The sequence below is a fragment of the Phocoena sinus genome, chromosome 1, assembly GCF_008692025.1.
Source record: "Phocoena sinus isolate mPhoSin1 chromosome 1, mPhoSin1.pri, whole genome shotgun sequence".
Lineage (NCBI taxonomy): Eukaryota > Metazoa > Chordata > Mammalia > Artiodactyla > Phocoenidae > Phocoena > Phocoena sinus.
The window spans coordinates 43,693,482-43,718,710 of NC_045763.1; the positions used below are offsets into that span (position 1 = coordinate 43,693,482).

Here is a 25,229-nt window from a genome sequence, read left to right on the forward strand (position 1 = left end):
TGTCTTCAAGGGTCATCCATGTTTTAGCATGTGTCAGAATTCCTTCCTTTTAAAGGCTGCATAACATTGCATTGTATGTATATACCTCATTTTGTTAATCTACCCATCTGTTGATGGACCCAAGTTGCTTCAACCTTTTTTACTATTATGAAAAATGCTATAAACAGAGGTGTGCAAATGTCCATTCAAGTCCCTGCATTCAGTTCTTTTGGGTATATACCCAGAAGTGGAATTGCTGGATCATATGGTAATTGTTTAATTTTTTTGAGGAATCCTGGGAAATCACTTTTGGGAAAATGAAGACCTGGATATCAATTCAGTAAAGATTTTTTGCCCATGTATTTCTTGTAAAGTCTTTACATACCCCAGACTGAAAACTCTTGTTCTGAGTCACACCTTAGAACATAAAGGAGGTAATGTAATGTGTGGTGAAAAAAGTATGAGTTTGGAATAAGACAGGGGTGGTTAGAAGCCAGTATTTAGACTAGAAATGAGGGCAAGCCACTTCTCTCTCCAGTTTCCTTTTCCATAAAATGAGGCTAATAATACCTATCCATTAGGACCATTAATGGGATTTAAATAGAATGAATGAAAAGAACCTACCACAGAGCTTGACAGTTCACTTGAAAGGACATTGTTTAGAGACCTTGGTACACAGGACAGAGGAATAGCTCTGCCCTAGAGCATGGCTGCCTGATGACAGCTACAGGTGTGCAAACAGGTAATTACAATATAATGTAGGGCTGAGCCAAGATAGATGTATTGGGGAGAGGGGCATTTTATCCTCCTGAGAAAAGCCAGGTCTGCAAGAGGTGGCTCAAAATGTGAAGAATGAGTAAAAAGAAGTTTTAGGCAGAGGAAACAAGCCAAGGAAAGACAAAAAAGCATGAAAGAGCATGTTGTGAGGGGAACTTGAAGCAATCTGGTGTCACCACAACACAAAACACGAAGACAATGGGAGCAAATGATGTTGAAGGAGCTTCCTAAAAGGCATGGTAAAGATCTTGACTTGATCCTGTGCCTTGGTTTCCTTGTACACGTCAAATTCTTGTATAAAATGGAAATGATAATAGTACCTTTGTCATAGGCCTGTTAGGACTAAAGGCAAACGAAATGGGATAATACACATAAAGCACTTAGAAGAGTGCCTGCCACATACTGAGGCCCAAATATTTTCTAATGTTAGTATTATTTTCTTGAGGGTGGCAGGAAAGGCTTTAAGCAGGGGAGTGACATGGTCACATCTATTTTGGAAAGATCACTCTGGGGGAAGTAAGGAGGATGGATTGCAGGAGAGAATATTGGAGGCAAGTAGGCAAGATACAAGGCTACAACAATAAATAGTCTAGGAAGTAGAAAAGGCCTGCCCTGTACAAGAGTGACAGTGAGGAAGGAGGGAATTCAGTTATTTAAAAAGTAGAAGAGAAGAGCTCTGATGCCCATTAGAATGTGGGAGGTGCAGGTGCACGAGGAGTCCTAGACAGAGCTCCTAGATTAGGCCCTCAAGGTTAGTTTTCTTCCTAAATGATCTCCCTCCCTCCATTCTCCAATAACAAAAAGGCCATCAAACACATTTCCTTTTAAAGTTTTATTAAAGTTTAATGGAACAATTAATATATATATATATATTTTTTTTTTTTTTTTGGTTAACCCCAGTACAAAAATACAGTTGACGACTTGACAAAAATGGCTCCATCTAGGGCTTGAAGGTTTGAGTTTCTCCAACAGTAACAGGGGAAAGCATGCTTCCAGCTGGGCTGAGTCCAAAGCACACAGCCATTCCTGCACACGCATGCGTGCAAACAGGGAAGCCAAGCCAGAGAAGAGGAAGGAAGTTGAAGGGATTCAGGAAGAAGGCCAAAGATTATTCCCAGGAGAGAAAGAGAAGAAACAGGCTGGTCTCCTTGGTGGGGTAGAATTACGGATTTACATTTAGGACTTGTTTTAAATGATAAGCTATTTCTGCAATTTTAACATTATAAAACAGATGCTTCTGGTCTCTCTTCACCACTAAGGTGAGTAAAGCAGGAGGAAATGGAAAGATTCAACTACTGCAGCGTGAGGAGTAAATCTCCAAATGGCTCAAGTTTTGTGTCAAAAGGTGTCATTCTTTACCTTCAATGACAGAGACATTTAGGTGAGAGGGGACAGGAGAAGGAAGTCTGCCACACTCTGCTGGATCACAAACACGGAGACCAGCTTCTGGCAGCAGAACTCTTCCACAGTGAGAGGGCCCCTTCCCATGGAGGCAGGAACAAGGTTTAAATGTTCTGAGTGATTCCTCAATATTCCCTTCCCTACTGCCTTCCTTCCAGAACAGTAACTTTGATGAAAGGAGGGATACATTCATGTTACAACTCATCTTCGAGATGTTTCTCTCTGAAGGCATCACCCGTCAGCCTTTCCTGAGCTTCCTTCATCCCCTGAACAACTGTGAAATAAAGGTTGAGGGGAAAAGTATGAAGCACGCCTTTAATATTTGACATGTGACAACCAATACAGATTTTTATGTTTTAGGAGAAATATAAGAGGAGCACAGGATCTGGATTCAAGATCTAGTTCTGGATTTTAGCCCTGGACAGTCTCTTGAATTTGTTTCCTCATCTGTAAATAAGGTGATGCTACTTACTTCACACAGATTATAAAAATTAAATGAGAGAATGAATAATAAATGTGCTTTATAAACTATGAAGTCTTAAAAAAATGTTAGTAGTTACTTTGGCTTACCCTCCAGGATTAGAGTTGAACCCCTGTCACAGGCTGTAGATATTCACTTGACACTAAGGGAAAAGAAAACATCTTCCTACCATCCCCATCATCTCTTCTGGAGGATCGCTGCATGTACTTCATATCCTGTGGAGGTTACAGTTTACACTGGTATGTGAGTGTGTGCGTGTACTTGGAGGGAGGAGGGTCTTCACTGAAAGAGGTCGTCATATCTAGTATCAATTACGTATGGAAGAAGTCAAGTTCTCAGGTACAGGAGAAACCTGGAAGGCAGGCCCTGGGCAGACGGAAGATGAAACTTCTCATCTATCTTGGGCATCAAGGAGGGCAGCTGTTTCGGTACAGGCTCCCCATACAATGGCAGGCCAGTTGTTAGGCTGAGCCAGAGTCTGTGGATCTCAGAAAGCAAACCGGGTAGTATAGTTTGTTACATCCCTTTTGTTTTGCCCAAGCCTTTAGTAAAGCCAGGTTTGAATATTCCAGTTTCATGTCAGCTGAGCCATGGACAATTCAGGCAAAGGGTTCTGTGTCCACATTTGGACTAATGTGTTAAAGGATGATGCTGGTGTCAAGATGGAAGTGGTAACTTCATGAAATTCTAAAAGGAAGGTGAATTTCAGGGTCAAGAGTTGGGGACCTAAGGGAATTCCCTGGTGGTCCAGTGGTTAGGACTAGGTGCTTTCACTGCCGTGGGCCTGGGTTCAATCCCTGGTCGGGGAACTAAGATCCCACAAGCCTCACAGCCAAAAAAAAAAAAAAAAAAGTTGGGAACCTAAAGTTCAGCTACCCTTCTCCATGTGGAAAATTTCCCTGTAACACCAACCTCCAGTGATCAGCATTTGGGTAGGAAAGATGACATTCTCCTTACCCATGGAAAGGAGAGGATAACCTCCGCAGATCTCTTTCCTCTCCCTATCCTGAGAAATTAGAGTTCCGAGGACTCAGAACATAAAGTGATCAACAACCTGGCAGCATAGCAATGGGAGACACATGGCAACTTAGCAAACAACCCTCTTTTACAGATGGCGGGGAGAAATTCAGAAGGAAAACAGGGACATTACGTGGCATGAATTCCAACCTCTCCCTCTAGAATGACTGTGCTCAAGGATTAGAGAACAAAAAAGCATGACTGACTTATGATTTCAATCTTCCCTCACGTTTGTGCTGACGCTGTTCCCTCTGCCTCGAATGATGCTTTCCGCATTCCTCTGCTGGCTAGGACTCAACCCAGTCATCATCCCCTCTAGCATGCCTCACGTCCTCTCCATGTTGGGCTACACTCCCCCCTACACACACACACCCCTTGCTTCTGTAACTTGAAATGTCCTCTTCATATGTGTCCATAGAGACAAATTCTTATCCGTATCCATCTAGATCCAGTTAAAGTTTACTATCTATGAAACCTTTCAGACTAGATCAGCTAACAGTTAGCATTCCCCTTCCTTTGAATTCTCACAAGAATAGCATGAGTGCAGTGGAAAACAACTAAGTTCTGGACTGAAATCCTGGCTCTGTGACTTTTTAACTGTGGGTCCACGGGCAAGTGACTATTTCTGGGACCTTCAGTTCTTAACAGTTTCCTGTGGGTCAGTTAGCTCCCAGCTGGATTATAAAAAGCTAGAGAAGGGGCTCAGTCTTATCTTTCTCCTATATTCTACACAGCATCTAGCCAAAAGCTAGTCATGCAGCAGATGCTCGGCTAACATGTTGAATTAGTTTCCCATCACAGACCTTGCATGTGGTTCATCCTACTGACACCTAGCAGCAACCCTCCCTCTTCTCTCTCAACATAACCATACCTTGCTCAGCACTGATGTAGAAATACTTGTAGCTGGGGTTTCCATTCTCATTGATGATTTCAGGACGGACCTTGCCACTGGGATCTATTGTAGACAAAATGGCAGAGGGATTGCAATAGTTACAACAGAGAGGTACTTTAAGCACCATATGGTACATTAGGCCTTCTGGAAAACGAGACCTGCCCATTTTGCAGCCCATTATCTCACCACCTTACCCCTTGTTTTTTATGTTGCAATCACAATGAATTCCTTGTAATTCCCTGAACACAACCCACCCCCACCCTCACTCCCCACCATGCCTTGGTATATGCTGGTCCCTCTTGCTGGCATGTTTCTTTTCTGTTTGATAATGGGGGGATCTATATTTTTGTTTCCCCCATAGAATCTAGCAGAATGCTGAGCAAAGATTAGGTAGTCATTAAATATCTTTTATAAAATTGTTTGTGGAAATACATTTTTCTTGTTATAGAATCCCATTGCTTCAACCTCACTACAGGGTCAAGGGTGGGAACTGTGGCTTATCTCAGTCCCTGTAGTGCCTAGCAGTGCTTGACATATGGCTGATGCACAAATGATTGCTAAATGGATAAATGAATGATCACTACTCTCCCACTGCTCACAAAAGCAGTTAGTTTTGGGGTTTTGTTTTGTTTTTTACAAAAGCAGGTAGTTAATGGGAAAAGTTTTCTTTCAGATCCGAGGTTCTGGCATTCAGAACTCCCCACTCTCTCTTGAAACTGGTTTTTGTTTTTGTTTTTAGCCATCCCAATAAAATTTCACTAGGTGGAGTCAGTGCCTTGCTTCATTTCTCTCTCCTTCTGCATCACGGATCCCCAGATTAAGACCTTTCACCTTACCCAGGAACAGGATTCGTGGAATATAACCCCCATCAGGGCTGAAATCTTCATCTTTGGGCTCTTCTTCATCCTGTTAAGTATAAACCTTAAGTCAGATCATGTTCCCTCTCTCCTCAAAACCTTTCAGTGGCTTCCCCTCCCACTCAGGGTAAAACCTTAAGTCCTTGCAGTGGACTAAGAGGCCCTACTTCACCTGCCACCTGGGCACTTCTCTAACATCACGCCCTACCCCTTGTTCAGTCTTTTCCAACCACACTAAGTTGCCTGCTACTGCTGTCATTAAACAAGCCGGGCATGCTCCCCACTCAGGCTTTTGTATTTGCTCTTACACTCCTCCTGGACACACTTCCCCTTTCATCCACATGGCTCACTCCCTTTTCTGCTTCAAATCTTTGCCCAAATGTCACCTTGTTTTCTAACTGCCTAATTAAAATTGCAAACTATCCCCTCCATTCTTCATTTTTAGCCATAGTATTTACCACTATCTGACATACTTTACTTATTTGTCTGCCTCCCCATATTCAATTCCTCATATGTAACTTAATGACAGCAAAGAATTTTGTCTGTTTTATTCATTGCTGATTCTCAGTACCTACATCACTGACTTGCACAGTTTTTCTTGAATGCATGAATTGATGAGACTGACATTTTAGTACAATTGTGAAGTTACACTTCTCCCAGGAGACATGACCACACAGTTAGCTTTCTTTTTAAGAAATCTCTCAAGCTGGAGAATGCTCACTGAACACATTTCTGTTTCCTGTGAGTGGTGATTCTAACTCATCACAGAAAGTGGTGAGGCGTTTAGATGCATAGAAATCAACAGTAATTTTGTCATTTATGGTGTGATTCCCATTTCAGAAGTTATATCAAATAGTTAATATAACTTTGCCTTCAGTGAGGTGTGTCAGCGTTCAGGCTATCCACTAGCTTTATAAGCAATCCCTTAGCTACCTCAACATTAACTGGTAATGTGTTCAGAAGATTTCCAGTCCTATGTTTAAATAAACATCAATTTATAGAAACAGGGCTAGGAGTATCATCACAGAGCATCCGAGCATCCCACATTGGAAGAGTACAGCCTAAAAGGCAGCACAGCTAGGTCATAGTACCTATTCTTATCACCTTTCAGGCTCTATGACCTTGACTAACCTAACTCCTTCAGGCCTAAGATGCTCAATCTGTAAAACAGGGATAGCATCAATGGCCTAAAAATCCCTTCTAACTCTAAGATCTGATATCCTGACTTGGGATTCCAACACCTCTGGTCAATGTGAAATACATAAAGGATATCTAATGAAATAAAAAGAAGCTCTACATATAAGCCCAGCACAGAGTAGGGTTTCAACTGAATCATATTTTGCAGGGAACTGTGGCCTACACATGTGACCACATCTTTAGTTCAGTTATACAAAGATGTAAAAACATGTCATAATCATAAGCTAAAAATGAAGGGACCTTAAAATTTAGTCATCTTATCCAATCTATCTTCTCCTACTTCCTCCCACAAATGGGGGCTCGATAGCATTCTACCATATCTGATGCAAGACTTAGTACTAGAGTTCAAGAGAAAAACACATACAGACAAGAAGACAGCTCTGCTGAGTAAGATTTTATACCATCAATGAGGCTAACTCTAAAACAGTAAAGACTTAAAATCATAGCAGAAAGGAGAAACTCTGGAAGTCTTACCTCAAGATTTACCATAACAAAATTATGGGCAAGTTCTGAAATTTCTGTAGATTCTGCAAACTTGGGCTTTAAAGCTAGGGGGAAGAAAAGATTTTGGAACAGAAGAAAACATCATTGTCATACCCAAACCCTAATTTGCTGAGATGATTCATATAACTGACCCTTTTGCTAATCTTAAGACCCAGAAATTAGGACACTTGAATTCTGGTCCTGCTTCTGCCATTTACTTGCATAGTTATGTACACTTAAGTGGCTGACTTTATTTCTCTTAAGCTTTCACCTAATTTATAAAATATAGATAATGGCATACTGACAAAAAAATTATTACTATCGGCTTTTTTACGTATTTCAATAACATCTATTTAAGAATAGATGTAATAAAGACAACAGAGTAACAATATTCTACCACTTATGTATATATATTATTAAACTAGCAATTTACACTAATTTCATACTCTTTTTCCTACATGATTTTATTACGTGTAGCATACCAAACAAAAGGAGGAATCTGACTGGGAAGTGGCAGGCTGGTATACCAGAAAGAACACAGGCTACAAAGTAAGAAAACCTGGGCTCTAATTTGGTTCCCACCTCCTCCAGTAAGACCACTCCTCATGTCTCCCTCTGTTACATACAACTGTCCATACAACTACTGTAGCACCTGATCCCATATTCTACATAACCATATCTTAAGTGCCTCACCCTCCAACCCCTTGCAAATACAACTGCAAATTTCTTGAGGGCAGGCAATCTATACCATAAATTTCTTCGGTATTCCTTCAAGCAATAAGCATTGCTGAGCCAAAGTCAGCGTTAATATATTTTAAACATTAATATTTGAGAACATATCTGAGGTCTGATCATTTGCACCTACCTTTGCAAGCTCCACACCAGGACTTATGGATAATCACCATCAGGGGTAATCCACTTAAAAACAAAATGAGGAAATTATAATCTAGTAATTCCACTTCTTGAAATATATTCTAATAAAATGACCAACCAATGAAGACAAAGATTAATGTACAAGGATGTTCATGTAGTATAATTTCAATAGGAAAAATTTTAAGACAATCTATTCAATAATAGTGGACTATTACAACAAAATTATTGCTAAGTTCTGACATTCCAGTAAATTCTGCAAATTTGGCTTTAAAGCTAGGGAAAAAAGACTGTAGAAGAAAACAACAAATTACAGCATTTCTAAATGTTATGGTTATATAACCACTGAAACGTTAATAAAATTTTTCATTGGTACACTGTTAAAGGCTAGAATATAAAATTATTATCTATAGTTTAGTTTTAATTATACAAATATGTAGAAAAGAGTCTAAAAGGAAATGTTCCAAAACATAATAGAGGTTATCTCTGGATAATGGGGTTGTGGGTTTTACTATACTTTTCCTGTATTTTCCAATTTTTCTACAATTAAGTGTTTTTTTGTTTGCTTGTTTGTTTTTGCCACACCATGCGGCTTGTGAGATCTTAGTTTTCCAACCAGGGATTGAACCTGGGCAGCAACAGTGAAAGCACCAAGTCCTAACCACTGGACCACCAGGGAATTCCCAATTAAATGTAATTTTTATAATCAGGGAGGAAAAAGCTTTTTCTTTCATAAAATAATAAGCAACATATTCCACCTGAATCAGTCTTGGCCAGCTGAAGCTCTTACGCTCTCAAGGCTCAAATGCCGACTTGTAGAAGGGTCCTATGTAATCAGACATTGGCTTTCTCCATCATCCAACCCCCATATCACCACATCACCACATGCTGTACAATACTATCACAGCATTTAACACATTGAACTGTATCTTTTATTTACCACATTTAACTGTATCTTTTTATTTACTTAGAGCTTCTTAAGGAAGGAACTCTTAGCTGCCTCTATACTTCCTACACCTAATATAGAGAATAATATTACTAGTAGCAAAAACTTATACAGCATTTACTGTGTACCAGGTACTATTCTAAATATATATAAATTAATTTAATAAGTGTCAAATGAATTAGTCAGCTATCTCATCATAGGCCTACTACAAATCTGGGACAGAATGGTGCCTCTAATACTTGTAAGAGCTTATAAACTAAATGATCAGGACAAGGTTAGGTAAGAAGTGGGATCTACATAGCCATAGTAGTCAAATGTGCTAAACATTTATTATATGGCATTGTTGTATGTGCTTTACACACATTATCTCATTTAAATTCTAACAGGGCTTCCCTGATGGTACAGTGGTTAAGAATCTGCCTGCCAATGCAGGGACATGGGTTCAAGCCCTGGTCCGGGAAGATTCCACATGCTGTGGAGAAACTAAGTCTGTGTGTCACAACTACTGAGCCTGCACTCTAGAGCCCGCAAGCCACAACTACTGAGCCTGCGTGCCACAACTACCGAAGTCCGCGCACCTAGAGCCTGTGCTCCACGATAAGAGAAGCCACTGCAATGAGAAGCCTGTGCACCGCAATGAAGAGTAGCCCCCGTTCACCGCAACTAGAGAAAGCCCGCACGTAGCGACGAAGACCCTACGCAGCCAAAAATAAATAAATTTATATATATAAAAAAATCCTCACAACAATCCTAAGGTAATGGTCTCATAATAGAAATGAGAAAACTGAGATTTCCAAGAAATTAAACATTTGGCCACATAAATTCTAGGTTCTGCCACTTAGTAGTTAACTTAAGTCTGACTCCAGAATCAATATTCTTTCTGACCACTATCATCTACTTCAATTTAGAACAGCAATCCAGAATCCATGGGTTTAAATCCAATCAACCGATAATCAACTAACTTGGAATTTGAGAATGAAAATGGAAGAGGCCTTAGATGCTGCCTAGTCCAAACCTCCATTTCATGCAGGAATCCAGTCTCATATATTAGAAACAAAAGGTGGTCCAGATAACCTGATAAGCAGAAATAATCACCAACCAAGGCAGCCCATCCTTTTAACAGCACCGTGTACTTACAGAACAGTTTAGAATGTCTTGCTTTCTCTTTTCTCCCAAGCAAACTCCTATTCATCCTTCTAGAGCAGAGGTAAGCAAACTAGTCTGCAGGCCTAATCCAGCCCACTGCCGGCTTCCGTACGGCAATGATATACAAACATGGTTTCTTTTTTAACATTTTTAAATGTTTGAAAAACAAATCTGAAGTATAGTACCTTGTGATATATTAAAATTAAATATAATTCATATTTCAGTGTAACCAGTTTTATTAAAACACATTCACACTCATTTGTATACTTATTGTCTATGGCTGCTTTTGTGCTACCATGGCACAGTTGATAAGCTGCAACAGAGACCCTATGGCCCTCACAGCCTAAAATATTTAGTGTTTGGCCCTTTCCTGACCCTCGCTCTAGAGTGACAGTCCAAATGTAAACACCTCTGTGAAGCCTTCCCAAAACCACCACCTCTCAACAGCTAGTTAGTCCAATTCCTCCTCTGGGATCGCAAAGCATTCTAACCGCCAGTCCTTTTTATCCTCTAATCACCTGTTTACTTGTCTAAACTACTAACTTCTCAAGGGCAAAGACTATCTAATACATCTTTGAAAAACACAAGCACTGGTAAGGTAGGTACCATTTGTTTACTGAAATCAATGAAAAAAATGAAAGACAAGCTTAAAGTGCTATTTGTCTTGAAAAACAGAATGAAGCACCCAGTTATGGGAGTTGTCATAACAGTCACTCTAGGTTAAGACCAAAGCATTGAGACTCTCACCCAGCACTATGAAAGTATTTTTGATCAAAGGCATAACAGGGATACCTGTGTATCTAAAATGTTACATTAAGTAAATTACATGAAGAACATAAAGTAAAAGAGATGCCAGCACACTGTCTTCATCTAAAAGATTTTATTAAATGAAACAATCTAGTGGTTTTGTCTTTCACCATTAGAACCAAAACTTCCCAAGGACAGAAACCAGTGGATCTATCTGTGATCCCAGGCCCCAGGACAGAGACTAGCAAAAAGTAGGCACAGTACTCAAAAAACTGTGGTATGAAAAAAGGGCCAGTACAGATGCAAAACTGTGTCATCTTCAGTTCTGTTCACAATTATTTTAAAACAATTCATCCATCCAGTCTGCTTTCCCACAATTCAGATGGGGGAAATCAATGGTATGTGATACCCCAAGTAGAACCCAATCTAAGTAAACCCTGTCCACCAGAGCTCTGTCCTCTAGAGAAACTTGCCAAGCTCCTCCAAGCTAGTTCTCCATTCTTTCTAGTCTCAATTTATGCTGTAAACTCAAGGCCTGGCACAGAGGCATTCAGAAACGTACGAGTGAATCGATCACAATAGCTCTATTTCCACGGATCAATATATTCTGCAGACCTTCAGATTATTCTTCCCAGAGAAACAGAGAGTGCAGTAGTTAGACAAGGAGCCATGACTTTCCCCCACCAGCTCTGGTTAGTGCAGGCTCTGGCTCAGATACTGCAGAAACATGTTGGCCAGTTGAGGCAGGTTCTCATTATTGGGATGCATTTTGGTGTAGGAAATAAACTGGCGACGGAGGCGACTCAGTTCTGCCATGGTCAAAGGCCGGGTAAACCGCAGATGCTCTGTGGTGCCAGAAAGCTTAAGCAAGTCTCCAGGGACTGCGCTCTTCTGAGCTTCCATCAGTCCTGCCAACACCTGGCTGGTGACCTGGTCCAACTGGTGCAGAAAGGTGCCGGAGGCAAGTGGCTGTGACTGTGTAGACTGATGGGGTGGAGGAGCCCGGTTCTCAAACAAGGCAGCTCTGATCTCTGACAGAGGCAACGGCTCCTCTAAGCCCACCAAGGTGAACAGGGGCCGGTCCCAGCGGTTCCGAGAGTCGGGAGCTTCGAAGCGCAGCGCTAGGGCCTCCAGAAGTTCGGGAGGGTAAAAGGCACCGGACACATGCTCTGCAGATTTCTCGAATTCCGAAGTCACAAGAGCTGGAAAATCTGGCGTCCTGGTTTCCTCCCGCTCCAGTTCCTTAGGTACTTCTGCCTGGGCTCTCCCACTTATTACAGACTCCACTGCCTGCGGTTCCCCGAGGACACCGGTGCCCGCCGCCAGAGGTCTCCCTCCCTCCTCAGCTCGCGGCCTCCAACTCACACTGACATTGCGGCTCGCACTCTCATCCGCGCCGGCCACCCGCGGTCCCCCGCTCAGACCGCCTGGCCTTACGCAGTAGACCAGGCAGAGCGGAGTGCGCGCCGCCCGCGCCAGGCAGTACAGCTCGTAGCGGAAGCCCTTGATGTAATTAAGCGAGTCGAGGATGACCACTTCGTGGCGACTCAGGCGCCGCTCCACGGCCGCTCGCAGGGCCCCACGCAAGGCCTTCTCACGGGCCGAATCGCCGTACACTGTCGCGTCCTCCGCGCCCAGCACCTCCGCGTCGTCCACCACGTACACCGCGCAGCCCTCGGCCGCCAGTGCCACGCGGAGCTCCTCCGCGCGCCGGCTCTTGCCGCTGTACGGCAGCCCGCAAAACACCACCAGCGGCATCCTCCCAGGGCGCGGCCATGTGCAACCGCGCAGCGTCAACTTCCGGGTTGCCGGCTGCTCCGACGCAAACCGGAAATGCAAGCCACACTTCCTGCCTCCCTTGACTCTTACAGGACCTCTGTTGCTATGGAAACAGGAGTTCTAGACCAACGAGAGCCAGATCCTGCTCTCTCAGAAAGGAGATGGAGCTTAGAACGGCGTCGGCTATTTCTGTGAAATGTTATACGTCTCAGGAGAATGTGATCTCCTGGCGGCCAAAGACTATGTCCATCAATTTATAATGGAGCCTTAAAGAACATTAAATATTGCAAAACAATCAGCACTATATTTAGCAAATGGAAGACAATTCACAAATACTAGTTCCCCTTCATTCCTTATAGCCAATAACATTCAGTAACTGTTTATTCAATAACCATTTCAATCATTCAATATCTTCATGGTTGGGAATTCAGAGATGAACATAAAACAGTCCCCCGACAAAGCAAGGGTCGGAATGGGAAAAGTCAGGCACCTACAGGCAGAATAACATACACTCTAACGGATAGAGGTAGGTTGGGTTGTAAAAGTACAGAAGAGAAAAACAAAATGCCCACAAAAATTGCCGAAGACTTTACCTAGGAATAGTCATTTGATTTAGAACGTGAAAAACTAATAGGAATTTTTCTCCTGGGTAAGGATGCCAGATAAAATATAGGATGCCTAGTTAAATTTGAATTTCAGACAATCAACAAAAAATGTTTTTAAAATAAGTATGTCTCAAGTATTACTTGGGGCATATTTAAAATTACTTATTGTTTACCTGAAATTCAAATTTAACTGGGCACGCTTTATTTTTATTTGCTAAATCTGGCAACCCTACTCCTGCAGAAGGTATGAGGCTCAGAGCCATGAAGCTGTAGGATCTGTTCTAGCAAAAGCAAGCACTATAGTTTGGTAGGTGCAGAAGTGTGAGTATTTCTGTGCAAGGATGTGTGTGTATAAACGAAGTACACATACATTGTATCTTTATATCTCTCCAGTACAGTATAGTAGAGAATGTTCAAGTCTTGGCTCTGCTACTTACTAGCTGTGTAAACTATTGTCAAGTTATGTAACCATTGTGTATCTAAATTTCCTCTCCTGTAAAATAATAACAATGGTTCTTATTTCACAGGCTGAACCAACCTCATAGGTTGTGAGGATTAAATAAATTAATGAATATAAAGCACTCAGATCAATGTTTAGCCTTTCCTCCCCTGTTCTGCCTTTTTCTCCTCCTTTGTATAAGTCTTCTGTGAATAGACTAAAGCTACTTGGAACTTGAGACTATTAGGCAGTATGGCTTACTGGTTGAGTGTAGGCTCTGAAGCCAGAGTGTCTGGGTCCAGATCTTGGCTCCACCACTTAATTAGCTGTGTGATCTTGGGCAAGTTATTTAACTGATCTATGCCTTAGTTTTCTCATCTGTAAAATGAAGATAACAACAGTACCCACCTCAAAAGAGTTGTTGTGAGAATTAAATGAGTTAATTCACATAATTCAATGTCTGGTGCATAGTAAGCACTTAATAAATGTTAGGTAGTATTATTATTTTTGTTCTTATCAGGCAGCCCCTCCATTGCTCTGCCTTGGCATAATCCTTCACCTGAAATTAATGCTAAGTTGATGGCTGGAAAGTGTTTTACCACCATAAGTAACCTAAAACCATATCTTGTACCTGGCAGCTGCTTCTTTCTTCCCATCTTCTAGTGTCCTCCAATGAATGTGATCTCCAAAACCTGGAAGGAAAGAGCCTCATAAACATTCACACATGAACAAAGGGCAAAGGCCCAAGAAAGAAATGTGGCATGTTCACAAGATACTCATAAAAAAAGGCTTTCCTTTGTCAAAAGCATGGTATTCAAGTCCCAAATCCACTGCTTTCTAGGTGTATGGGACCATGGACAGTCCTATGCCTCAAGCCTCAGTTTTCATACCTGTAAAATGGAGATAATATCGCCTAATTCAGTTTTTAAGGAGATTAAATTAAATAATGGTGGACTTCCCTGGTGGTGCAGTAGTCAAGAATCTGCCTGCCAAGGCAGGGGACACAGGTTCAAGCCCTGGTCCGGGAAGATTCCATATGCCATGGAGCAATTAAGCCCATGCACCACAACTAATGAAGCCCACATGCCTAGAGCCTGTGCTCTGCAACAAGAGAAGCCACCGCAATGAGAAGCCCTCACACTGCAACGAAGAGTAGCCCCCGCTCACTGCAACTAGAGAAAGCCCACAAGCAGCAGCAAAGACCCAACACAGCCAAAAGTAAAATTAATTAATTAATTAAAAAAAGACCTAAATGTAAGACCTGAAACCATAAAACTCCTAGAAGGGAACATAGGTAGAACACTCTTTGACATAAATCGTAGCAATATTTTTTTGTATCAGTCTCCTAAGGCAAAAGAAATGAAAGCAAAAAGGAACAAATGGGACCTTATTAAACTTAAATGCTTTTGCACAGCAAAGGGGACCACTGACAAAACAAAAAGACAACCTACTAAAATGGAAAAAAAAGTTGCAAATAATATGACCTATAAGGGGTTAATATCCAAAAATATATAAACAGCTCATACAGCTCAATATTAAAAAAAACCAACAACCCAATTAAAAAATAGGCAGAGGATCTGAATAGACATTTTTTCAAAGAAGACATAGAAATGGCCAATAGGCACATGAAAAAATACTCAACATCACTAGTCATTAGGGAAATGCAAATCAAAACCACAATGAGATATCACCTCACAGCTTTCAGAATGGCTATCTTGAAAAAGACAACAAATAATAGATGTTGGAGAAGATATGGAAAAAAGAGAGCCCTTGCACACAGTTGGTGGGAATGTAAATTGGCACAGTCACTGTGGAAAACAGTATGGAGGTTCCTTTAAAAATGAAAAATAGAACTACTATGTGATCCAGTAATTCCACTCCTGAGTATATATCTGGAAAAAATCGAAAACTAATTCAAAAAGATACATGCATCCCAATGTTCATAGCAGCATTATTTACCAACAGCCAAGATATGAAAGCAACCTAAATGTCCATCAACAGATGAATGGATGAAGAAGGTGTGGTATATACAGGGGAATTCCCAGTCATTAGGACTCAGCACCTTCACTATGGTGGCCCAGGTTCAATCCCTGGTCAGAGAACTAAGATCCCACAAGGCACGCAGTGTGGCCAAAAAGAAAAAAAAATTATATATACATATAATATATACTTTATATATATATAATGGAATATTACTCAGCCATAAAAAAGAATTAAATTTTGCCATTTGCACCAACATGGATGGATCTGGAGGGCATTATGCTAAGTGAAATAAGTCAGACACAGAAAGACAAATACTGTATGTTTTCACTTATATGTGGAATCTAAAAACTAAAAGAAATGAATGAATATAACAACAACAACAAAAAAAAAGAATTTAGAACAGTGTCTGGGACTGGAGAATTGCTACAAGTATTTGCTATTAATATACCAGGCACTATTCTAAGTACTATACCAATATTGACCTTCATAACAACACTAGAGGTAGGTATTCTTATTAATACCATTTAACACATGAGAAAACCAAGGCACAAAGTTTAAGTAACTTTCCCAAGTTCACACAGCTAATGAGCATCAGAGCTGGAAACTGAACCTATGCACTCAGGGTCCAGACTCCTTACTTTTAAGCACTAAACAATGCTGTCCTTCAAAGCAGAAGGAGGTAAGGACAAAGAGGCAAGGGAGGGAGTAGACAATGCAGGGCCTGATAGGCCACTATAAAGATTCTTGCTTTTACTAAGCTCTTAGTGGGTTTTGAGCAAAGTATCAATAGTAACATGATGTGATTTCTGTTTTAACATGATTGCTTTAGCTTCTGTGATGAAAACAGACTAAAGGAAGTGCTATGGGTTGAACTGTGCCCCTCCAAAAATGATATGTTGGAGTCTTAATCCCCAGTACCTCAGATTGTGACCTTATTTGGAAATAGGATCTTTATAGAGGTAATCAAGTTAAAATGAGGTCATCAGGGTGAGACCTAATCCAATACGGTGTCCATATAAAAAAGGGAAATGTGGACACAGATATTCACACAGGGAGAGAACCCAGCCATCTATAAGGAGAGAGGCCTGGCACAGACCCTTCCCTCAGCCTTTAGAAAGAACCGATACTGCCAATACCTTGATTTTGAACTTCTAGTCTCCAGAACTGTGAGACAATAAGTTTCTGTTGTTTAAGCCATTCAGTTTGTGGTGCTTTGTTATTGCAGCCCTAGCAAACTAATACAGGAGAGAAAGGCAAAAACAAAAGAGACTAGGAAAGTGGTTATTGCAATAATCCAAGCATGCAATGACAGTGGTTTGGACTAACTGTGGTGGTAGAGGGAGTAGATCCTATCAGATTCTGGACATATTTTGAAGGTAAAGGCAAAAGAAAGGATTTTTTTCTGGATATGGGGTGAGAGACGTTAAGGATGACTCTAAGGTTTTTGGCCTGGGCAACTAGAAGAATGGAGTTGTCATTAATAGAGATGGGAAAGAGAGTAGGTGGAGTGAGTTTTAGAAAGGAACATTAAAGAGCTTGGATTTGGAAATGTTCATTTTGAGATGCTTACTAGACATCTAAGTAGAGATGCTGAATAAGCAACTGAATATCTGAGCCCGGAATTCAAGGGACAGTTATCAGCATACGGATGTTATTTAAAGCTTAAGACTGAATAAGATCACCATGGGAGTGAGTGTAGATGAAGAGGGAGTCCAGGAGCCCTGGAGCACTCCCAGGTTAAGGGAGATAAAGAAGAACCAGCCAAAGACGTGAGGAAGAACTACCAGTGAGATCAGCAGAAAACCAGCAGCACATGCAATCCCAGAAGCCAAGTGTTTCCAAGATGTTTCAAGAAGGAAGGATGATCCACTGACACCAATGCTCCTATTAAATCAGAAATGACCACTGGATTTAACAAGTGGAGAATAATGCTGACCTTGACAAGACCAGTTTCAATAGAGGAGCGAGGATGAAAAGATGATTAGAGCAAGATCAAGACAGCCCAGGGGAAGAATTAGAGAACAAGTACACACAACTCTCTTAAAGAATTTTGCTCTACAGGGGCAATTGCTAGAGGCAGCTGTGAGTCCATGAAAGGTTTTTATTCAATATGGAGGAAAGTATAGGATGTTGAAAGCTGATAGAAATGATATAATAAAGTTAGGAAAACTGATGATACAGGACTAAAAGGGAGAGTCGAAAATATCTTGAGTAGATGAAAGGAGATGGGATTTAGTACTCAAGTAGAGGGATTAGCCTTTGCTAGGAGCCCTGATAGCTCATCCAGTAAAGACAGGAAAGGAAGGATATATGGATACTGGTGCTAGAAGGGAGGTAAATCTCATGGTGACAATTTTTGAAAGGTCTCTTCTGAGTCCTTCTACCTTCTGTTAAATAGGAAGCGTGGTGACTGGCTGAATGCAAGGATTGTGGAGGAAGTATTGGAGGTTTGAAGAGACAAAAGTAAATACGAAATAGTCCTTTGGGAGAAAACCAGAGAAACTAAGTGATAAAAGGCATGTTTCAGGAAAGAAGTGATTCCAGAAGAAAGCCTAAATACAAGGAACAGTGAGCAAATTAACTGGTAAACATGTAGATAAATCTAAATATTATCTGTATAAAAAATTTAATGCTCGGGACTTCCCTGGTGGTCCAGTGGTTAAGAATTCGCCTTCCAATGCAGGCTGCGCGGGTTTGAGCCCTGGCCAGGGAACTAAGATCCCACATGCTGCGGGGCAACTAAGCCCGCGTGCTCTAGAGCCTGCGCGCCACACTATAGAGAAGACTGCGTGGCAATGAAGATCCCGCGTGCTGCAACTAAAGACCTGGCGCAGCCAAATAAATAAATAAAATTAAAAAAAAAAAAAAATTTAATGCTCAATTTATAGAGTTAAAAAAGGAGAGAGAACTAAAATATTGGACAACAACAGCTTATAAGGAAAGAGGAAGAGACTGAAGTTAAAATATTCTAAGGCCCACTAACCATTGGGGGGTTAAGATATTAATGTTAGATTTTGTTAAATATGTGAGTAAAATTTCAAAAGTAACCACTAAAAGAACAGAACTAGAGTGCCAACTTCCAAACTCATAAAGGAGATAAAGCAAAATAAGAATCAGCAAATACTCAACCCCCAATGAAAGGGCAAAAAAGAGCAAATAAGAATAGAAAAAACAGTAGCAACGGAAATTGGATGAGAGAAATAAGACCAGCTCTGTCAATAATCACCACAAACATAAGTGAACTAAACTTGCCAGTTAAAGTTAAAAGACAGAATTTGTCAGATTTTGGTTAAAAAAACAAAAATAAAAAGAAACTACCTCTATGTTTACAAGAACACCTAAGACAGAAGGACTTGTAAAAGTCAAAAGATTGAAAAATATATCCCAGGCAAATGTCAGCCAAAAGCAAGTCAGGTAAGCTAGATTACTATCAGGCAAAATAAAATTTCTCCATAAACATGGACTACTCAGAAGCTAGCCGACAAAGCTTACAGCCAATTGGAGGTTATTGCTAAGAGAGAGCCTAGGGCAGGGCTGTTCAATTGAACTTTCTCCAGTGATGGAAATTTCTATAGCTGCACTGTTCAATATGGTAGCTATTAGCTGTTGAGTACTTGAAATATGGCTAATGCAAAAGAGGTGCTGAATTTTTATTTTTATTTTATTTTAATTAATTTAAAAATTAAGAGTAACATATTCCTAGTGCTACTTTATCGGACAGTACAAACTTAGAGATCAGTCTGATCCTCTCATATTACAAAGGCCTAGAAAACGGAAGAGGCTACTCAAGACCACAAAGGAAGCCACAACCAGAATTTAGTCTGATTCCTAATTAAAATGCTTTTCCAGTGCCCCTGGCTGCCCTACTGCATTATCCCTATGAGTAAGTCTAGAGGTATAATTTGAAACAGTTCACTACGTGTATAAAATTTCTTTGAAAATTCATATTAAAAAGTACATTGGAATTTTTCACGAGTAATAATCAGCACCATCATTTTTTGAGTGCTTACTCTATGTTATAATTACGATAATATAACAGCATTAATGATTAACACTTATATGCCATTTATTATATGCCAGCCATTGTTGTTCATGCTTTTACATGTATTATTTAAGCCTCACAGTAAACTTATGAGGTAGAAACTTAATTGTCTTCATTTTACAGATATGGAAGGTGAAGTTAAATAGCTTGCCCAAGGCTACAGTGCTAGTAAGTGCCAGAGCTGGGATTAGAACCTACGTGGTGGTGTTCCAGAGTCTGTAGTTTGCTCACGATACTTCACTGACTCTCAAGCAAAGATAAAAATGAATAAAGGAATAAAGGAATGTGGCTTCACCAAAGCAGAATGAAAACACACACTTCAGGTCTGGAAAACCTGGGTCCTTATGTTTCCCTACAAAAACAACTTGAAAAGGCACAGTGCTTACCGTGTTGCTACCTACTCCCCAATAACACCCACACTCACACCCATGCCAACGTGGAACATCTGAAGACAGTCCAATTTCCTAAAGTATCACCTGCACAGACACTTTATTTACTCCAGTTATCTGCAGAGTGAGCTGAAAGCTCCCATATTAGCAGCTCCTACCCTAAAACATTAATTTAAAAAGGGGGAAAAAAGGGAAAGTGGCAATTTCCAAACACAGCATTTACATCAGAATTCCCAAGCCCTTCATGCTCAAATTGTTTTCATGAGTGTAAGCTAAGGACATCAGAAAAGTATTATCCACCCTCTCCCAGCTGACAAAAACAAAAGGTTAAGTGTCAGAACTGGCAGCCATGTCTCTGAAACAGGGAACACTGTACCTAAGAGGTGGAATAACACAGTGGCTAAATGAAGTCTGTCTGCATCAAACAGACCTAGTTTAGCCACTTGCTGTTTTCCCGTATGCAAAATATGACTAACAGGAATATTTGTCCCATAGGGCTGTTGCGACGGTGAATAGGTCACCGTACGGAAGGTAAACATTCCATATGTGTCAGTGCCAAATTTGCATTTGAGACTTGACAAAGCCATCCATTTCTGTTTCAGGCAGGAGAGCACATGAACCGCCCCCACTGAAAACTTTCTCATTTCTCCTTTAAAGTTTTCAAAGGAGTTTCTGCATTCTGAGCAGGAGTGGTATATTGTTGAGAACAGAAGCTCTGGAATTCGTATCTCAGCGGGTCCACTTACTAGCTATGTGACTCCTGTGTCCCATTTTACGTTCTTCATCTGTGAAATGGGGATAATGATGAAAAAATATTATCTATGCTGTAAGAAAAAAATGGATTTACACATGGATAGATGACTACGTGGAGAGAGACATGATAGGACAAGGATAGTCAGACATCAATGGTAGACCTGGGAGGCAGACATAAGGGGGTCCACTGCGAAATTCTTTCAACTTTGCTATGTGTTTGAAAACTACTGTAATAAAATATTGAAAATATAATATCTTAATGAATGAAAATATTTATTTAATAAAATGTCAACTTCACAAGGAAAAAAATATATTATCTATCTTAGAGGGTTATTATGAGGATTAAACCAGTCAATACAAGAAAAATGCACAGAACGGTTCCTGGAATACAGCAAATATACAGTAAATGTTAATCATTACACTCCTCCCCACAGGTGATACATATTCCAAATTTTTAGCACACGGAAAACAACAAAATTATTTTAGAACTCTAGGATGTTAGAGCTGGAAGGACTCTTAGGAATCATTTCTAGTTCCAGCTCTCTCATGTAATAAATGATCCCCAGGGAAGACGAGAGCTGGCTATATAGTCTGACCAGGATTAAAACTCAGGCCTCCTGATTTCTATCCAGTGCTCACACCACACCACTGTACTTCCTCTTCTTAATGAAAACACTAGGGTCATTCCGTCTCTCCTCTCTGCAAACCACCAGGCCATCTTCTGGAAAGAGTCAAAACTACTTAAACATCTGGGAAGAAATCTTACTCATCACTGCTCCAGGTAGCACTTTTTTGGGAGGTGGGTGGTGAGCTGTAATCTATTTTCCAAGAAACCACACTCACAAGATACAAAAAAATAAAAACAAACAAACAAAAACAGTTTGAAATATTATTAATTCCTTTCAGGAACAATTCAATATTCTTCTTTGGGAGCATATAATAATAAACATTAAAAAAACACTTTTCTAAGTTTGTGACACATATTAAATACCTTTTGTTTTTTTGTTTAATCCTCACAACACAGCCCCTCCCCACCTAGGTTGCCCTTCTATATGCTCCTAAGTTACCTGCTATTTCCCTGCTTACAGTACATATCACAGTGTCATGTAATTGCCTGCTTACTTGTCCTGACAGTCTTCAGACTATGAGCTGAAAAAGACAGGAATCTCAACGATCATGTGTACCATTCATTTTTTCTTTCAACAAATATTCCTGGGCACGAATAAGACAGAAATGGTCCTACCTTACTGGGGCAGTCTGTACTTTCCAAAGATGGTTGCAACAATATCTCCCATTCCACATGCTCTTTTTACAATGGGACCTCAACATTCCTCCCATGGGGGATGGAGGGGGTGTGGTTAATTTCCCTTGCCCTTGAACATGCCCACAGAGTACAGTGGAAGTGATGCTATTTGACTTGTACAGCTAGATGATAAAAATGCCATGCATTTTCACCTTGTTCTCTTAGGGCACTCACTCTTGGAATCTAGCTGTCATATGGTGAGGAGGCCCACACTAGCCCGTGAAGACAGACCACATGTAGAAGTAACCAGCTCAGCTGAGGCCCCAGACTTGGATCCAAGACATATACCTTCCCCACTGTGCCTTGTTTAAATTCCTAGCCCACAGAATCGTGAGCATAATAAAACGCTTTCTTTACACCACTGAATTTGGGGGTGGTTTATAATGCAGCAATGGTAACTGGAACAACCACACAGAGCTTAATGTCTAACAAGGAATACTGAATACGTGACTCCAAGGTATTGCCTACACCTAACACAGTATACTGGAACAGGGTAAATTATTTGTTGCGTGTCTGAGGTAGTTATTATTCTGCCCCTTTTGCAGATGAGGAACTCAGCTTTGAGAAGTTTAGCAACTTGCCCTCGGCCTCTCAGCTGGTTAGTGGCAGAATAAATTAGAACTCAAATCTAAACCCACACTCCTAACACTACACTCTTCTGTCTCCTTCAGTACAATTTTACACTAAATATACAATAATCTGCTTTAAAATGGGACTGTCAGTACTTAAAACATTCTGGCTCAACAGAATTCACTGTGCAGTTTCATCGTTGAGATGGAAACCCACATGTCACCTTCTCAGAGAAGTCTCCCCTGACCTTCCTAGCTCAAGTAATGCCAGCTCCCTCATCCTTCTCCAGCCTTTCTACTCCATCAGTTCCATTTTCTTCCCAGAACTCATCCCTAGCTGAAATTATCTTGCCTATTAATTTGTTCATGTATCTACTCTCTGTCTCTCTGAATTGAATATAAGCTTTGTGAGAGCGGAACCTTGTCTGTCCTATCCATTGATATAACCCTAGTGCCTAGGACCATGCCTGTAATATGGTTGGTGATCAAAAATTATTTACTGAATGAAGGACTGACTGCACTCAGGCACACTGAACGTCCACCCAATCTCATCACGCACCAATAAATGTGCAAATAGGGAGGATACAACACAATTAACAACAGCAGGATTGCAGCAGAGACATTCCATACAGCAATGTCACTACAAAAAAAAAACAAGGAAAGGGAGGGGAATGCATGCTACCACACAACCACTTAGAAAAAGCATAAAACCCTGAGTTCCAATAAAGATGTAGGTAATGGGATGGATGGAGTAGGGGGTCACACCTCTTATTCTCCATTCATAACCACTGCCCCCTCACTCTTCAGAAAAACTCAGTTTCTTCAGACACACCTACTGAACCACACCAAGGAACCAAGAACAACTGTTAGTGACCTTATACTGTTCGCCAAAGTTCCCTGGTTGTTTTGAGGGAAAAAGCTCTTGTATGATTGAGCTGCAAGCTGAGCTTGCCACCAAATAACTATGGTTATTCCAACCAGGGTGTTTGGCAGACGTTTTCCCCAAAATGAACTGAGCCTTATATATAGGCTGCATTGGGTCTTCGTTGCTGTGTGCGGGCTTTCTCTAGTTGCGGCGAGCGGGGGGGCTACTCTTCGTTGCGGTTTCTAACATCAGACCTTTGACCCTTCATCTGGCCCTTCCTTTTGTGCCAGTCACCCCTCCCTAGGATATAGGTGCTGTTCGTGCCAAGATAAGGAAGCAGTAACCTAGCTCTTAAAAGAAGAGGTGAGGAGGGGACTCTTCAGACCCAGGGCAAGGGTCTAAATAAACAGATCCCCAAAGGTCCTATTTCTCCCAGGAGGGAAGGTAACGGTGCCTGAGGGCCTACCAAGTGCTAGGCACTATGCTGGTCTCTTAAACATGCTTTTCCTAACATAAGGGAAATTCCTTACCCCAACCCAAGAATTCAGGGAGGCCTCAAGTAAAACTTCCCCATCTCAACATTCCCCAGACCCGCTACTCCTCACCCCAAATTCCAGGAGCAGTTCGAGAGCATAAAAAGAAATCTAACGTGGCCACAGAGATAAAATGGGAAAGGGGTCATGTTAGAACAAGAAGAGGGTTGTCCCGGGCTGGGGCCCAGGATAAGTAAAGATTAAGATAAGAATGCGGTCTGACCCTTTCCAAGCCCATTATGTCCATCAGAAGAGGTGACGAGGAGCAGGAAACTGAAGCCCAGCAAACAGGTGGCTCCGAGACGAGGCCGCAGCTCCATGGTGGTAGGTGCGCGGAGCCACGGGGCTGAGCAGACGTAGGGCCCGAGTCCTAGCAGAAAGTCCGCGCGGTTTCCAAGTGCTACTCAGCCCATCCGCTCCTGTTCCCAGATTTTTTTTTTTTTTTTTTTTTTTTTTCTAACCCTGAAGGAAGTGATGTTAGACGGATGTGGGTGGTGCCTCCGGGGTCCGGTTTGGGAAGGAGTGAGAGTTTAAAGGTGCAGATCACAAAGAAGGCTGCGGGGGCTGCTTTTGAGCGCTAGTTGCTTCCCCAGGTTCCGGACTTTCAGTCCGAGTACCGAGAGAAAAGATGGGCCGAGATAGTGGGAGGTGGGGAGGAGGCTCGGGAGAACCGTTGCTGCTTGCATCCGTTGCTTGCGTCCGCCTGCGGGCTAGCCCCTCCCCCCAAAAAACCGGTCACTTAATATTCACTACGCAAATTATTGATCTGTGAAGTCAGCAGCACCGAACAGTGGGCGGGGTGCCCATTGGCTTCGGGTCCCCCCTCCCCCTTCGCAAATAAAAAAAAGGCAGACAACCGGATTTCATTCTTAGGTTCCTGCTCGAGTCTCGAAGAGATCTGGCAAGTCTGTTCTGCGGTGCATGGTCTCGTGCCTGCAAGAATGCCCCTTCCTGCTGGAGAAGAAGCACTGCACCTTATTTTTCCTTGTAACCCAAATTCTTCCACTCAGGGATGATGCAATCAACTGATGCAAGCTCTGAGAAAACCAAACTTGGAACCTCTCATTGCAAAATTGACCTAGCTCTTCAGGGCACCAAGACATAAGTTACTGTAGGCACTTAAAGTGTAAAGCTTCTTCTGGTTAAATCTATTTGTTTTTGTTGTTTTTAAAATTA

At 41.4% G+C, this 25,229-nt stretch overlaps 2 protein-coding genes across 4 annotated transcripts; both read right to left on the reverse strand.

The window, feature by feature from the left end:
* Window positions 1-1,573: 1,573 nt before the first annotated feature.
* TXNDC12 (thioredoxin domain containing 12) lies at window positions 1,574-24,500 on the reverse strand. Of its 3 annotated transcripts, none has more exons than XM_032653224.1 (8): window positions 24,277-24,479; window positions 14,248-14,308; window positions 7,950-8,002; window positions 7,076-7,149; window positions 5,384-5,453; window positions 4,527-4,610; window positions 2,728-2,780; window positions 1,629-2,431 (listed from the first exon to the last, which is right to left on the reverse strand). In XM_032653224.1, the coding sequence occupies exons 1-7, from the start codon at window positions 24,371-24,373 to the stop codon at window positions 2,737-2,739; spliced, it is 483 nt and encodes a 160-aa protein (XP_032509115.1). In that variant the 5' UTR covers window positions 24,374-24,479; the 3' UTR covers window positions 1,629-2,431; window positions 2,728-2,736. The 3 variants fall into 3 exon arrangements, with proteins under 3 accessions (XP_032509106.1, XP_032509115.1, XP_032509102.1); XM_032653211.1 differs by lacking the exon at window positions 2,728-2,780 and adding an exon at window positions 20,777-20,815 and having other exon boundaries at window positions 24,277-24,446; XM_032653215.1 differs by lacking the exon at window positions 2,728-2,780 and having other exon boundaries at window positions 1,574-2,431; window positions 24,277-24,500.
* Window positions 10,908-24,469, reverse strand: KTI12 (KTI12 chromatin associated homolog). The gene is made up of 2 exons (XM_032653199.1): window positions 24,277-24,469; window positions 10,908-14,308 (listed from the first exon to the last, which is right to left on the reverse strand). The coding sequence occupies exon 2, from the start codon at window positions 12,549-12,551 to the stop codon at window positions 11,487-11,489; it is 1,065 nt and encodes a 354-aa protein (XP_032509090.1). The 5' UTR covers window positions 12,552-14,308; window positions 24,277-24,469; the 3' UTR covers window positions 10,908-11,486.
* Window positions 24,501-25,229: the final 729 nt, after the last annotated feature.